This window comes from Alligator mississippiensis, chromosome 2 (assembly GCF_030867095.1).
Source record: "Alligator mississippiensis isolate rAllMis1 chromosome 2, rAllMis1, whole genome shotgun sequence".
Lineage (NCBI taxonomy): Eukaryota > Metazoa > Chordata > Crocodylia > Alligatoridae > Alligator > Alligator mississippiensis.
Genome location: NC_081825.1, coordinates 217063349 through 217078821, shown reverse-complemented (window position 1 = coordinate 217078821; position 15473 = coordinate 217063349). Strand labels below are relative to the sequence as shown.

Genomic DNA, 15473 nt, shown 5'->3' with positions numbered 1-15473 from the left:
TTGAAGCTGTTTTGAAGGCTTTTGTTTTGTTTCGATTTCACCGTTTTGAGTTTGAAACGCATCAAAACAGCTTTGAAACTAAACATCTGGTGAAATTTTGCACAGGCCTAGTATAGAGTAAAACATTTTAGTTATTGTTACGTGAGTCAACTTTTTTACCATCAGTGTCCTTTTTATTTTAAGAATTGAAAAATAGTTTTTGCTACTTTTGCTCATGTCACTGAACCAGTACTGCTTCCTAGTCATCAACAGAATTATTTATTAAATTTATGGTTGTAGACTTTGTACTATCAGGGTGTGTCCACATGTCGCCATGTGGTGATGTTGCTATGGTGCCATTCTTTAATACTTACAAAATGCCATGTACACGGCACACCGAGTGCTCCACTATGGTGACGTGGCTGCCGATCGTGTGTAGACCTGCGTGATCACTACGTTGCCATAGCATGCCATATGGCGACATCATGCATCACTATGTCATCACAGGGTGACATGTAGATGTACCCTTGATGGTACCCAATTGAACTCAAGCTAACTTCACAGTTCCACGTTGCATTTATAGTATTGGCAGTCCAAAATCTGCCTTTTGTAAAGTGGCAAATAAATGTGGAACTACATGAATGTGAATATTTTTATCTTCTCTCTTAAAATACAAGCAAACTTCTTTAAACTTCCTTATTGGTCAAGTTGCACATTTAATTAAAACTTCAGTTAAGTAAAGTAATACAGCAGGATTAAGTCTTGAGTTCAAATGCCATTATTTTTGAAGCTTTAAGGTCAAAACTATTCTTGATTGTTCTCATTATGCTAAACTATTACAGCACATATTTGCTATTGTAGTTTTCAGATGTCTGCAGTAGTAAGGCAGAACAGATAGTAATCATAGTTTTAGGTCTTAATTTTGGACTAGAATTAAGCTAAATCCCCTTGAAAAGTCTTTAAAACTGCTAGCATAACTAATTATTAATGGGATTCACAGCAAAGGCTGAAAGCAAGATGTAAAGAATTCAGTTTTTTCCTTTGTCAGCCTATTAGATCCTTAACCTGGTGGAGTTTTGTGGTTAATTTTCTGGAATGTAGCAGTGTGAGTTCTAGACATCTGGCATTGGTGGGAGGCTTGGAGGCATGCTATTCTCTTTTTGAAAATTTACACTAACGCTAACTTACGCTTTTCTTGGAATATATTTTGAGGACTTGGAAAATTATTTAATAATTTTGTTCATGTGGAGATTTAATAAGAAGGAAGTTATATCCACTTGATTTTTTTTTTTAATCTTCAGATAATTTTCCTAAAACTGATTTAAAATATTTTTTTTAAATGAAGAGCAGAGCTTAATTTTTAAATGGGAACATATTATTGGAATGCCAGTGATGGAGGCTGAACTAATTGTTTAAGACACTGCTTTGAATATCTCTCAGTGTTCCATTTGAATATTTAAATGAGAGAGACAGGTATGAGCCACTGGAATATAAAGAACATGTTCAGTATGGTATATTTTGGGTATTGATTTTTGTCTTGAGAGTCTAATATATGTACTTAAACTTATTTTGCTTTTCTAGGATCAAATGGCTCGTAATCCATCTGCCATTGATATGTTCATTACAGGTAAGAGTGCTTTGGAGCAAAATACTGTTGCCAAGAAAACCTTGTTTAAAGTATCCAATAAATTCATACTCTTAAATTGCAAATATTAGTAAATACCTGTTACAGTCCGGGTGGCATATGTTTACAACTTCGTGACCCGAACAGAATAAGCACTCCAGCTCTTCCATGTATTCTTATTACTGATCAAAACTGAGATGCACAAGTCTTCTGTATTAAACCTTGTCCTTCCGTACATCTTGCTCTGAACCATTCAACACACTGTGCCCTCTGACAAGATGAGCGTCGGACTTTAAGTTGGCTGTCAGGGAAGTCGTCAAACATAGACAAACAACATGGCATCTTTCCTGATGTGAATTTCCAGCTAGCATTTGCAGCTGTGTTGGGAAATTCAGTATATCTTGTCACTTAACAATGAAATATGTTTGATCAAACCTGTAAAGAGAGGCCTTCCTGGCTTTCTCAGGTTGATTCTAACTGCAGCATACAGAGTATAAACAATGGGGAAGGAAATATTGCAAAACCATCTTTTGACTGTGTAATGCTTTGTGATCATCATGGTGTACCATCTGCCAGGAGAGTAACAGCAAGATAAGCAACCAGCTAGATGAATCACTTTTTCATTAAGTGAAAGCAGTGTGTTAATTTGGGAAACTAATGATAAGTGCCTTAACTGCATCCTGAGAAGTATGCTATCCTGATATAATGCCAGTGATGAGTAACCATTTTGGACAGCACTGTACTACTGTTTTTCCTGGCTTAAATAAGAGGTAAAACGAGTAAGCCTTATTTTTGCAGTTACTGTGCAGTAGCTAATGTAGTATAAGTTATATAGTAGTAGTATAGTAATAAGTATATTATTTAATATATTATAAGTATAGCATAAGTTCATTTCATTTCCTAGCTTATCTTTATCTGCTTGTACCCTAGTGTTTTCTCAGATTTTAATTTTCATTCATTATGTATTTGCAAGCATATCTCTCATTCCACTCTAGAGCTGGCTGCACTTGCAGTGCTGAGTGAAGTAGTCGGTCATCTACCTTGTTTCTGAATATATTGTGTTTTAGGACTTTTAGATGAAAGGAACTTTTAGAAAATTAAAATAATGTGGGTGGTTTTTGTTTTTAGATTTCATCTTGATAGAGAAGCACTATTTTAGAATTGGTGACTGTGCAGTGAATGAGTTCTACTTGCCACAGTCTTCATGGACACTAATTTTTAATTGTGGACCAACGTGGCATTGTAGTCATATGGCACACTCATTTGCCTAAGAAAATCAAAGTTTAACGTGAGGAAAATGTTTCTATATAATATTTGTTTTAAATGGCAGAGTGAATTAGTGCAACATATGCCCTCTGGTTACCTACCCATTCGGGGCAAAGATAGAATTTTTAAGTGTAGTTGGGTTGATGACAGAAGGCAAAAGGAGGGTAATTCTTTGAGGTTTCTAGATAACATGGCAACCCCAAAGAAGGAAGGACCGTACAAATGGTGGGTTTTTGCCTCTGGTAAACTTTATGAGCTTAATGAGATGAATAGATTGTACTGTCATTGCCACTTGTGCCAAACCTGGGGAGTTTGGCACAAGTGGAATAATATGAAATTGTTAATTTAAAAAAAAAACAACCCAAAATATAAAGAGCTATGTATTATCCACTAATGGAAGTCCATAGTATGTTGCTTGAACTGATTATATTTCAACTGGCTGATAGAGGTCATTTCCATACAGGGTAAAATAGAATTGTTTTGAAAAATGTCTTTAATTAAAAGGACTCCTTCAGATCTGTCAACCTTGATATATAACAGGCCCCACTTTTTGTAATATTTACCAGTAGAAAAATCAACTTCTTTCAAAACAGTTGGCTTGCAGATTTGTTAAAAACCATGTTCTCTATTGGGCAACAAGTATGCACATTACTACATCTCTTCCACTCTGGAGCTTTGTTCTTGTGAATAGGCAGGGTTTTAAAACTTAAAAAAAAATTGAGAGTAGATTTCCTAAAATACTGTGTGCCCACACCAATACTGTAAATCAAACCCAATAGTAGACCATCACTTTGAACAGGTAGAGTATTAGATTAGCAGTGGTGCAAAGTGCTTAGGAAGCATGTATAGTAATCGTCTTAATTGTGAAAAACAATATCTTCTACTAGCAGCTATCTGAAAACAAGCTGGAGACTGACAACATGAGAATTGCGCTAGATGTTTCATAGTACAGCTAGATATTGTGCAGTCTTCAGGTCAAGAATCATCTCATCTTTAATTTTAACACAGTACGTGGAGATAATTGACCAATTCATCTCCCAGCAAAGGTTGTCTGCAAATAGCTGAACAGATTAGAACGTGCAATGACTGACTCATCAAGAAGATTTGGGAATCTATTATAGAGATATACAAGCTTCGCTGTTGTTTGTTATGTTTTCTGGCTCAGTTGTAAGCTTACTTGTCCTTGTGAAAATTTTTCCCTTTGGCATTTAGGTACTTCTTACTTGGAATGGTTCACTTCTTACGTAAACAAAGTTGTAACAGGTGGCTATCCTATCATCAGGGACCAGATTTTCAGGTAGTGTGACTTTGATCTTTAGTACAGCATTATTACCAGGTGCAGATGTTAATCTCCTTAGAATTAACGTTTTTAAAACAGCTGGGTGTGGTGGTTCATGGCATGAGGGTTGATGGGTGGCATATGGGAGGGATATATGAAATAGGAGGTGGGGGTTGCAAAATTTGAGTTAAAGTAATCCCGCATTGTCACAAGACTCAAAACCAGTAGCAACAGATTGAAGGGATTTTATTATTATCCACCCTAATCCATTTCTTGTGTTGAAACTTGAAGTGCAAAATAAGAGGGCTACTACTTACTAGTATGACTGAGATACAGTTGCATTTTACTGATTGTAAACAAAAACAGTATTTACAGTTGCAGTTCTTCCAGTGAGCTGGTCTGTCCCTGTTAATACCAATGTTACATTGAACAGACAATTGTGAAGAAGTTGAATTTGGAGAGGGGTTTATCCTAAAACTTAGAAGTGCAGTTCTAAATTCTTATACTTTTGTTACAGTTACATATAAACTGCCCCATTTGGGACTAAAGAAATGTTCTCAGACATAAATTTAGGGTTTCTGAAATGTTTACTGCATAAAGATATACCTGTTTTTGTTTTGAAGTTGCCCAAATCAGGCTTTTTTTTTTTTTGTATGCAAACATATCCCTCAATTTTAACACAAGCTTTGCACCATTGACTAATATATATGCCAAAGGAGAGTTGACTAGAGTTATTCTGAATGAAGTAAAATACAAACTATAAATATGCTGCATAAATAGGGGGTTTTTGTTTTCTTTTACTGGCACATGTAGAGATTTTTTTAACGTCCTTTTAGCCTCACAAAAATAGCTGGAAACTTGACATGTATCTATTATGAAAACTGAGTAGTTTTTGTTTGTTTGTATTGATCCCATGGAATTTGGTGAGACTTGAAACTCTTTCACAGGTACGTTCACGATAAGGAATGTGTAGCTACAACAGGAGATATTACTGTTTCTGTTTCCACATCTTTTCTACCTGAGCTCAGTTCCGTACATCCACCTCATTACTTCTTCACTTACAGAATCAGGTGAGGATAGCGAATGAGTTACCTTCTTTTGATGACAGGAAGAATCTTGTGTAAGGGTGGAGCTCCCAGATCATTGCAAGTGTGTGCTCAATAGTATAGTGAAGCATAGTATATAAGGGGTTTGGTATACAGCATGCAATACTCTAATTTTAATATAATGTTAAAATGGTTATTGATGATCACATCAAATCATGGGTTGGTGTTTATTTCCTAAAGCTATGTTTATTACTGAAAAGAAACTTGCCCAAAACAATATATAGCAAATGGAATTCCTTGCAATACTCCTGGCAGACAATACTCCATTGGCCTAAGGACATAGGCAGACAAAGTTCTTTGGGTAAATCTGATATCTTTTATTAGACCAACTCATATAGTTGGAAAAATTCTTCTTTGCAAGCTTTTGGGGATAAATATCCTTTGTCAGGCTGAGGAAATATCTGCAGTTGGTGTGTGCTCTTCCTGGATGGAATGAATAGTAAAGAAGCCAGAGGCTGATAGCCTTTTCTTTCTTTCTTTACTATTCATTCCATCCAGGTAGAGCACACACCAACTGCAAATGCTTCCTCAGCCTGACGAAGGGTATTTATCCCTGAAAGCTTGCAAAGAAGAATTTTTTTCAACCATTTGAGTTGGTCTAATAATAAAAGATATCAGATTTGCCCAAAGAAGTTTGTCTGCCTATGTCCTTAGGCCAATGCAGCTACAACCTATGCTCTTGTAATACTCCTGTAAGGGAAACTGGTAAGGAAGAATAATAATGAAATGGAGGCCATGGAGGGAATCTGTCTTATCAGATTTGTGTACCAGGGCCAGTTTAGTCTGTGCACCTTTCTCTAAGCAGAATAGTCTTCAACATTTACATGACTGTTTTTTAGGCATTGAAATAATCTCTAAACATAAAATATTTAATTTGACTCGTAGAATTGAAATGTGCAAAGATGCTCTTCCTGAAAAAGCTTGTCAGTTGGACAGTCGGTACTGGAGAATAACAAATGCCAAAGGTGATGTGGAAGAAGTTCAGGGTCCTGGAGTAGTCGGTATGTAACTGTGCAGATTAAGTTTCATTTCAGCATTTTGGCATAAAAGGGTTTTTTACTGTTTTGTGTGTGAATTGTGCTCATCCATTCTTTCTAGTGACATTGGTTGATTCTGACAATCAGAAGATGACAATAAGCCATGTCCCAGTGTTGATTCTGTTACATATTGTAATGTCACATGCACATACTGTATTTTCTAAATTCAAAGACAATCCTGAATTTGAGATGTGCCCACCCCCCCCCCATTAGATTCTATACATGGAAAAATTATAAATATGTTATAATTTTCAATGTATAGAATCTAATTTATTGATATTTAATTCATTCCCCCAGTACTGCAGGGGGAAGGTGAGGCTGAGACCCAAGGCTGTTGTGGGGCATACACAAGGGAGGGTAAGGAAGGGGAGAGGGGGACCGACAGGCAGCAAGGTGGAAATTGCCTGCCTGTCCCACCACCTACTCCCTACCACTTACCCCACAATGCTTCCTCCACCTGCCCCAATACTGCCTGTCCCACCACCTGCCCCTTCACCTCCTCCTTATTTTGTTCTTATGCTGGCAAGCTCCATCGCTGCTGGATCATTGAGTATGGCCCCAGCCCAGCCCTGTAGCAGCGGCATGGAGTTGGCTGCAGCAGGGACAGAGCCTGCCAATACTGGAGCATTGGTGCAGGGGGGGAGTGGGGAGATGTGGTGCAGGGGGAGAGCCTGGGTGTAGTGGGGGTCTGAGGGTGCAAAGGAGGAGCAGTAGGAGTCAGACAGAAGCTGTGGCTTCAGGCCAAGTTTGGTGCTGGAGCTGGAGCCACAGTAGCCTGACTCCCTGCTGTCTCATACTCAATTCCAGGACAAGGGGCTTTTCCCCCAACCCATGTTAAATAGTGGGGCGGGCGGGAAGAGGTGTGAACTCACCTTGGAATCAAGTAAATATGGTAAGTAAAAACTAAAACAAAATGATCTCTGTGAAAATGAAGTTAATTTGTAATTTTTTTTTTTACTTTCAAGTTGACTAAATCTTTTTCATCAAAACAATCTACAACATGGTTGTGGTTTGTATTTGTTTTATAAACTTACTATAGTGATTGCTTCTCAGGAAGTGAGATGCTTGTTGAAATGTGTGTGCATTTAATAAATTAATATGTGACTGAAACTTAAGTGAGAGAAGAGAATTTTCAGGTAACAAATGTAGAACTTTTCCATCAAGTTAAATTTTCTTCACGTGATGCAATTAAAGCACTCCAAATCATTCGTTACTAGCTCTGTGTTGTAGAGGACACTAGCTGTAGAACTTTTCACAGAAAACAATTGTTATAAGAGGGGAATATGCTTTATACACTTTCCTTCAAAACCTCAATTGTTCTTTATTAACTTTGTACTAACAGGAGAGTTTCCAATAATCAGCCCTGGTCATGTATATGAATATACCAGCTGTACTACCTTCTCCACTACTTCAGGATACATGGAAGGCTACTATACCTTCCACTGTCTCTACTATAAGGACAAGTTTTTCAATGTCACCATTCCCAGGTTTCATATGGTATGCCCAACGTTCAAGGTGTCTACAGCACGCATGGTAAGCAGAGTTGTAGTTTATGCTGTTTTAGATTTTCCTTCTAACCTTTTATTTTTGTAGAAAATAAGATTTAATGTTAGATTTCATGGGTAACATAACTTCCATACCTATTGACAAGGTGCAACAGACTCTGCAATGATGACACTTCTTTTTCTTTGTTTTTTAACTTGTTTCTTAATATTACTACTAAATTCTGTAACAGGTGGGCTTGAAGGATAAGAACTGTTGCAAAATCTGAAACTATACCAAAAACTCTGGGGTTAGGAGGGAGAATTCCTCTTTTTACCAGTATGAATTCCTTTGAACTTTTGGGATGACCTTGAAGCCAAGTAAATAGAGTAATGCAATTCAGTAGAATTCACCAGATTTTAATGTTTAACTATCGGCAGTAATCAGTCTTGAGATGATATCAACATTTAAACAGTGTGCTCCTTAGGGAACTGTGCATAGGCCACTTGGGTTAGAATACTAAATGCAGTAATAGTATTAGTAATAGAAGCTGTGTAGTACTGCCACTAAGAAGTAATATCAGAAGTACTCTGTTATCTGTATTGCCTGCCAAATGCATTAAAAATCTTTTGATCTGTAAAGTTGTAAGCAGTATTGGACTGTCCAGTTTGAAGGAATTGTCTCTTTCCAAATGCCTTGTTACTGTATTTGCAAGTGGTAGACAGTTAAATATAGCTAAGGGATCACAGGCATCAGAGCATAGTTTTTAAAGCTAGAGACAGACGTTACACACAAACTGGGTTAAGTGATCAGAAACTGGTTTAAGTCTGTAACAGAACAGACATTCATTGCACGTAAACCAGTTTGAAAATGTCCAAAGCTGGTTTGAGATAAACGTGGTTGAATGTAGTATCAGACTTAAATCCGTTTGAGCCAAATCAGTTAAGCAATGTCTGTTCCAGACTCCTTGCCTGGTCTAAGTTAAATCAGAGACTCCCAGCATCCCGGCATGCTCTCTGGGCTGGGTTCTGCTCCAAGAGAGCTGGGCTGGCCCCTCCCCTCGTCTCTCTAGCCAGAACGGGTGGGGCGTGGTCAGATGCTGGCCTTCCATGGCCCCAGAAGTAAATTCCTCCCTCGGTCCTGTCTCCTCCCCCTCCCCAGCTGGCAAGCCCTGTGGACCACAGCTGGGGTCTGCCAGCCCCAGCTGCACTGCCACAGCTTTCCTGTAGCCAGGCAGAGACGGAATTCCTGTAGCTCTGTCCGGCTTGCCTGCAGCCAGGGAGGGGATTAATTCCACTGGAGTGGGGAAGAGAGGCAAGCTAGTCCTCTGTGTGTAGATCCAAGACCTGCACCTGTGAGCCCAGAGCTAAGACCTGCAGTACCAGACTGAGAGTTGGAAAGTGTTGGCAAACACCTGACAATCATCATACATGTGCTGAAGATGAAGTTAAGGGAAGTTGCAGACAGTTTCTGGTTAGAAGTTGCACACCAAAGAATGCAGAGAGCTACATTAACATTATAAAGCAGAACCTGTAAAACCTAAACAAAGCCTTTCTGAATGCCTGGCTGTAAGGAGACACTCTGCCCTCAGGATTACTAAGACTTATGCAAGACTTTCTCGTCTTCCTGCTTTACCTTTTAAGTTAGAGTAAGTTGTGTATGCTGTGTGTTACTGGGCTGTATCTTAGTTTAGGCATAGATAAGTAGTAGTTCCCTGTTGTGTGCTTTGCAAATTGCTGTGTTCAGTACATGCTTGCTTCAGAGAGAGAACCTTTTTCCCATTCCCACTCAGTTTGGCAGCAGCTTCTTGCCCCCCCCATCCCCCAGGCTGGTGGCTGGCATCCTGTGAGTCCTGCTAGCCCTGGCTAGTTTCTGGCCATGCCCCCTCTGCTCCAGCAGGGAAAGGTGACAGCCTTGGAGGGCCTCTCTCTTCCCTCCCCTTTGGCAATGACAGGCAGGCATGCTCTAGCACTCCCTGGCTTCTGGCTTGAGCCACTGCAGGCACATACCTGTATTTCCTCATTTAACAGAGAATGTCTGTCCAGTTATTAATCATAGATTCATAGATGTTAGGGTCGGAAGGGACCTCAATAGATCATCAAGTCCGACCCCCTGCATAAGCAGGAAAGAGTGCTGGGTCTAGATGACCCCAGCTAGATACTCGTCTAACCTCCTCTTGAAGACCCCCAGGGTAGGGGAGAGCACCACCTCCCTTGGGAGCCCATTCCAGACCTTGGCCACTCGAACTGTGAAGAAGTTCTTCCTAATGTCTAGTCTAAATCTGCTCTCTGCTAGCTTGTGGCCATTATTTCTTGTAACCCCCGGGGGCACCTTGGTGAATAAATCCTCACCTATTCCCTTCTGTGCCCCCGTGATGAACTTATAGGCAGCCACAAGGTCGCCTCTCAACCTTCTCTTGCGGAGGCTGAAAAGGTCCAGTTTCTCTAGTCTCTCCTCGTAGGGCTTGGTCTGCAGGCCCTTGACCATACGAGTTGCCCTTCTCTGGACCCTCTCCAGGTTATCCGCATCCTTCTTGAAGTGTGGCGCCCAGAATTGCACGCAGTACTCCAACTGCGGTCTGACCAGCGCCCTATAGAGGGGAAGTATCACCTCCCTGGACCTATTCGTCATGCATCTGCTGATGCATGATAAAGTGCCATTGGCTTTTCTGATGGCTTTGTCACACTGCCGGCTCATGTTCATCTTGGAGTCCACTAGGACTCCAAGATCCCTTTCCACCTCTGTGCCACCCAGCAGGTCATTCCCTAGGCTGTAGGTGTGCTGGACATTTTTCCTCCCTAGGTGCAGCACTTTGCATTTCTCCTTGTTGAACTGCATCCTGTTGTTTTCTGCCCACTTGTGCAACCTATCCAGGTCTGCTTGCAGCTGTTCCCTGCCCTCCGGCGTGTCCACTTGTCCCCATAGCTTTGTGTCATCTGCAAACTTGGACAGAGTACATTTCACTCCCTCGTCCAAGTTGCTGATGAAGACATTAAAGAGTATTGGTCCAAGGACCGAACCCTGCGGGGACCCCACTGCCCACACCCTTCCAGGTCGAGACCGACCCATCCACCACGACTCTTTGGGTGCGACCCTCTAGCCAATTCGCCACCCACCGGACTGTGCAGTCATCCACATCACAGCCTCTTAACTTGTTCACCAGTATGGGGTGGGATACCGTATCGAAGGCCTTCCTGAAGTCTAAGTATACGACATCCACCCCTCCTCCTGTGTCCAGGCATTTCGTAACCTGGTCATAGAAAGAGACTAGGTTGGTCAGGCACGATCTGCCCGCCACAAACCCATGCTGGTTTCCCCTCAGCATAATTTGCCCTGCCGGGCTCTCACAAATGTGAGCCTTGATAATTTTTTCAAAGACTTTACCAAGGATGGAGGTGAGACTGACTGGCCTATAATTGCCCGGGTCCTCCTTCCTCCCCTTTTTGAAAATGGGGACCACGTTAGCCCTTTTCCAGTCCTCCGGGACTTGGCCCGTGCGCCACGAGCATTCGAATATTCCCGCCAGTGGCTCTGCAATGACGTCGGCCAGTGCCTTCAGCACCCTCGGATGGAGCCCATCCGGGCCTGCCGACTTAAAGGCATCCAGTTCTTCCAAGTGACTCTGCACCACCTCAGGATCTACGTATGGAAGTCTGGCGCCTTGCTGCTGCCTCTCTACAACCCCAGTGAGAGACAGTTGAAGCTGTGCAGCTTAGACTAACCTGCAAAGAGTGAATCAATTCCGGCTCAGGCTTTTTTGAATGTCTGTCCCTAGCTTAAGAGACATTTTTATTGAGGTTGTGGCAGAACTACACTTTCAAGAGAAGGGAGTTAATTTAATTTTCTTTGCCTTTGTAACCAGTGTAATGGTGATTAGAGCTTTTAGTGAATACACATTTTATATATTCAAATTAATACTGGAGTTTTTTCTTTCTGTGCAACCATGTTGTGGTTTGTCTTCTAAATTGGAGTGGCATTCTTGTTTGTTCATTATAAGAGAATTTTAGTTAAGTCATTTTAACTGGTGAACTGAGAGTCCTTTTTGACCTTTTAACATCTAGTTGGCCTTGAATAACACAGACAATGGAATTGTACCTGATGACACATGCAGTAAGCCTAATAATTTAAGTGAAAGGCTGTTCCTGTGAATGATTGTCTAATTGTAAGTTTTGGAAGTAGCTGGTGCACTTTGGCAATTGTTGTGCATCTACATTCTAACAGCTGTTGAGTTACAAAGCTGGAAATGGCTCCATTTACAGATAGTTCAGAAGGAACTTGGAGATCTTGTTGGCTTAATTGTTGAGCTGTGTGACCAAAAAAAGAAAACCCACTCTAAGGAGCCCTGCAAAACGGAGAGTAACACATTGTTTTAATCCAGAGGATCTCAACCTCTGGCCCCCAGAGCCATATCATCCAGCCTGTGGGGACCCCCATGGGTTGTGATCCTGTGCACTGGTGGTGCAGGGCCCTGATCCTGGCATGCAATGTCTGATCTGGCTCTGCACCATTCATCTGGTTCATGGGTCGAAAAAGTTGAGCACCACCGTTTTCATGAATAAACAGGAAGAACGCAGATTTCAGAGGCTCTGCAAAAGGGAAATGAAACTGTTCATCATACTGGCATCCACAAGGCAGGGCAGTGCTTTGTTTTTGGGGTTTTGTTCTCTGGCAAGTCACTGTTTTCCCAGAGTGAAAATTCATTTTAAATGTTTGTCCCCTCCGTTGGCAATCTTTTGAAAGTGATGTCACTAGGAATGGATTCAAGTTTTTAAAGATGTGGGAAATGAACAGTTGTTTGTTTTAGCAGTTGTAAATAGAGAGCCAGCAGAGGTCACACTTGTAACATGATCTAATTTTTTATTTAGTTTGTTTACATTTTAATAAAGCTGTGACTTTTTTTTTTTTTTACAAGGTGTAGAAATCTCTTGCATTCACTGTTTGATTTGGTAGTAATTTTACTGCTCTGCATCTAATGCTCTACAGTGGGCTTTGAATACTATAGTTGAGTGATGCTCTGATTTTTAGAGTATTTGTTCAAGTAAACGTATTAGTGGTTTACATTTTTGCTCTTGTGTACTTGTGATTATGAAAAAAAATAATTGATTTCAAACAGTCATGATCAGGTTCTGGATCAATTTGCGTGAAAGGTCAAACAGTATAGAAATGTGATTGAATTGTGTAAATTCAGTGTCTCATGTAAAGCCAGGTTTATTCTTAACAGCATTGAGTTATTTATAGTAATCAATCTGTATCTGTGATTAGTGGCTTTTTATATGATTATAAATGAGACATAAGATTGCATAATTGTTTTGAGACAGTTAAGTTGTTAGCTCTCGATCACAGCAAGTTAGGAAAGGACAGAATTAAAAACATGCATGTGTCTTGTTCATAGGAAACCAATCATAATGAATATGCTATGGATGAAGATGAGGATTCGACAGACACTGATGACTATGAAGACAGACGCAGAGCCTTGGATATGCCTGCCCCTTCTGTATGTTGTCCTCGTCATACCTGATAAGACTTAACAAAAAACTCTTGGTCACAGAAGTTGAGCTCTTTGGAATTGCTACATAAGAAAAGATTGAAATTTTGTAAATAAATGAATTTTTCTGCTGCTGAGCAGGGCAACTAGCATGAATGTTGGTGCCAGTTCTGATTTTCATCTGATGAAAATATAGGAATCTTTTTGCATTGGGAACTTTGGGGAAAAGAAGAGGGTCTTGGGTATTGTTCATTTTTTTTTTTTCCAAAGTACAAAGAGCTTGATAGTTTGAGGTAATCATATCATACATTTTATCACTATTGCCTATTTATGACCATATTACAAATGTGGTGTGGGGAGACTTGTTTTTATACAAGCATTTACGACTCAGCAGCAATAGATAACAAATGCAAAAAAAATTTATAAATGTCCTTTCACAATGAGTTTCTACTGTTGATAATTTCTGCTATGAATGAAATTTGCAGTTGGGCTTAGGTAACCCTATTGGGTTGAATCAGGTGCTCTTGTGCATTTTATATTAACATACAGATACCAGGAAATTCTGGTGACTGAGTGCATATACTTCTGCAATGAAACTGACTTTATTTTTCAGATAACCTGTCTTTCAGTTTAATTTTACAGGTAGTAACTCTGATTAGATAATACCCTTTGGAATGTAGTATAAATGCATAATCTGCTGTTTACTAACAAGCAGTTTGTTAATTATTACATCATATCAATTTGTAAATACAGTTTGGGCATTTTCTTTTTACACTGTTTGCTGTCAACATTTGTCACAAGTGACAAGTCCCATGTCTAAGAATCTGTATTACCACATTTTTCTGAATCCTATATGGATTTTTGTAATTATGCCTGATTCAGAATTGGGGCTTAACAATACTAGAAGCTTTATGTCTAGAAGCTTTATATTTGAAGGAACATTTTGTTTTATTCTTTTATTTTTGTTTTCATTGCTGTTAATAAAATAAACCACTACAGCCTCTGTTGCTTTAAAGTGTTACCTGGGACCTTTCTCACTATAACTTAGAGCAATGAGTTGAAAGTTATAAGCAATGTCACTTTAGCAGCTGGTTTCTCTCCAACTATAAGATAAACCAATATGCCTGGCACTCCTGGACCTAGATGAAACCCCTTTGGCTAGATTTTTCCTTGAGCATAGGCAGGCTGCAGCAACAGTAGGTTGTGCCAGCTGGTTTCTTCACGTGATCTTAATGCTGCTACTTTCTCTGGTGCTTGTTGTTTTATCTGCAGTGTCATTGAGGATTAGGATCTCATAGAACAGGATTAAGCAGAACCAGAAAATGCTATAGGAATCAGTCTTATATTAATTATTCATGCAGAACTTCTGTGGGAGAGAGAGAGACTCCATGGGTCTGCAGAATTTGGCCTTTGGGAGATAATCCTAATAAACTCCATAAGTAATGGGAATTGTTAAAAAAAACCAAACACTAATGAACGCTTTACATTAAGTGGAAGGAAAATAGTGTGTGATGTTAACAATCTTTTTCAGGATAAGCTTAAATATGTAGCATTAAAAGGATGAAAATTCTAATATTCATTGAGGGCACAAAGTTATTGTCTGTCGTTTAAGGGAACCCAGATACATGGATTGACTAAATATTTGTAGCACTTAATTTTTTTTTTATAGCACCTTTAAAAGTACTTACAGGTACAGACAGTGGACAGCACTGAAACTATAAATCAGCCTAAATGATAAAAAAAAAATGACTTTGAAGTGTGTCACTTTGAAGCTCTTCTGGTCACAGTTGTTCTCCTCACCAGAGTGCAGAAAGGCTTTGTTCTGTGTCCATCAGCACTCCACAGTTTATGCTTCCTGTTTACCAGGAAACCAGTGTGACTCATTAATGACTTGCTGTCATCTTGAATGTCCTGGGCTCATAGGTTTTGTCTTGCATGTGCCTTTGCTTTTTTTCTTTTCTTTGAAGCTTGATAAGGCATGATGCAGCCAATGTTTTCTGGCTACCACCCCAGAAACTAGTCTTCTCCAGTGTGCTGCAAATAGTCTTGAACATCTGCTCACTCACTCTGGAACCAACTTCCTAGGGAAGTGGTCCTCCCTCCTACCTTGGGTAAATTCAAAAAGAGGTTGGACGAACACCTGTCTGGGATTGTGTGATCCCAGCATGTGCTCCTGCCAGTGGTGGGGGGTCAGACTAGATCAGGCTTATCCAAC

At 40.0% G+C, this 15473-nt stretch overlaps 1 protein-coding gene across 1 annotated transcript in view; it reads left to right on the top strand.

The window, feature by feature from the left end:
* Positions 1–14279, top strand: part of FBXO3 (F-box protein 3) — a 33368-nt gene extending 19089 nt beyond the window's left edge. The window contains exons 6-11 of the mRNA XM_006258462.4: positions 1561–1606; positions 4082–4166; positions 5096–5218; positions 6140–6255; positions 7634–7824; positions 13166–14279. Of these exons, the coding sequence (XP_006258524.1) occupies positions 1561–1606; positions 4082–4166; positions 5096–5218; positions 6140–6255; positions 7634–7824; positions 13166–13291 (687 nt within the window). The 3' untranslated portion in view covers positions 13292–14279. The remainder of the gene's footprint in view (positions 1–1560; positions 1607–4081; positions 4167–5095; positions 5219–6139; positions 6256–7633; positions 7825–13165) is intronic.
* The last annotated feature ends 1194 nt before the right edge of the window (positions 14280–15473 follow it).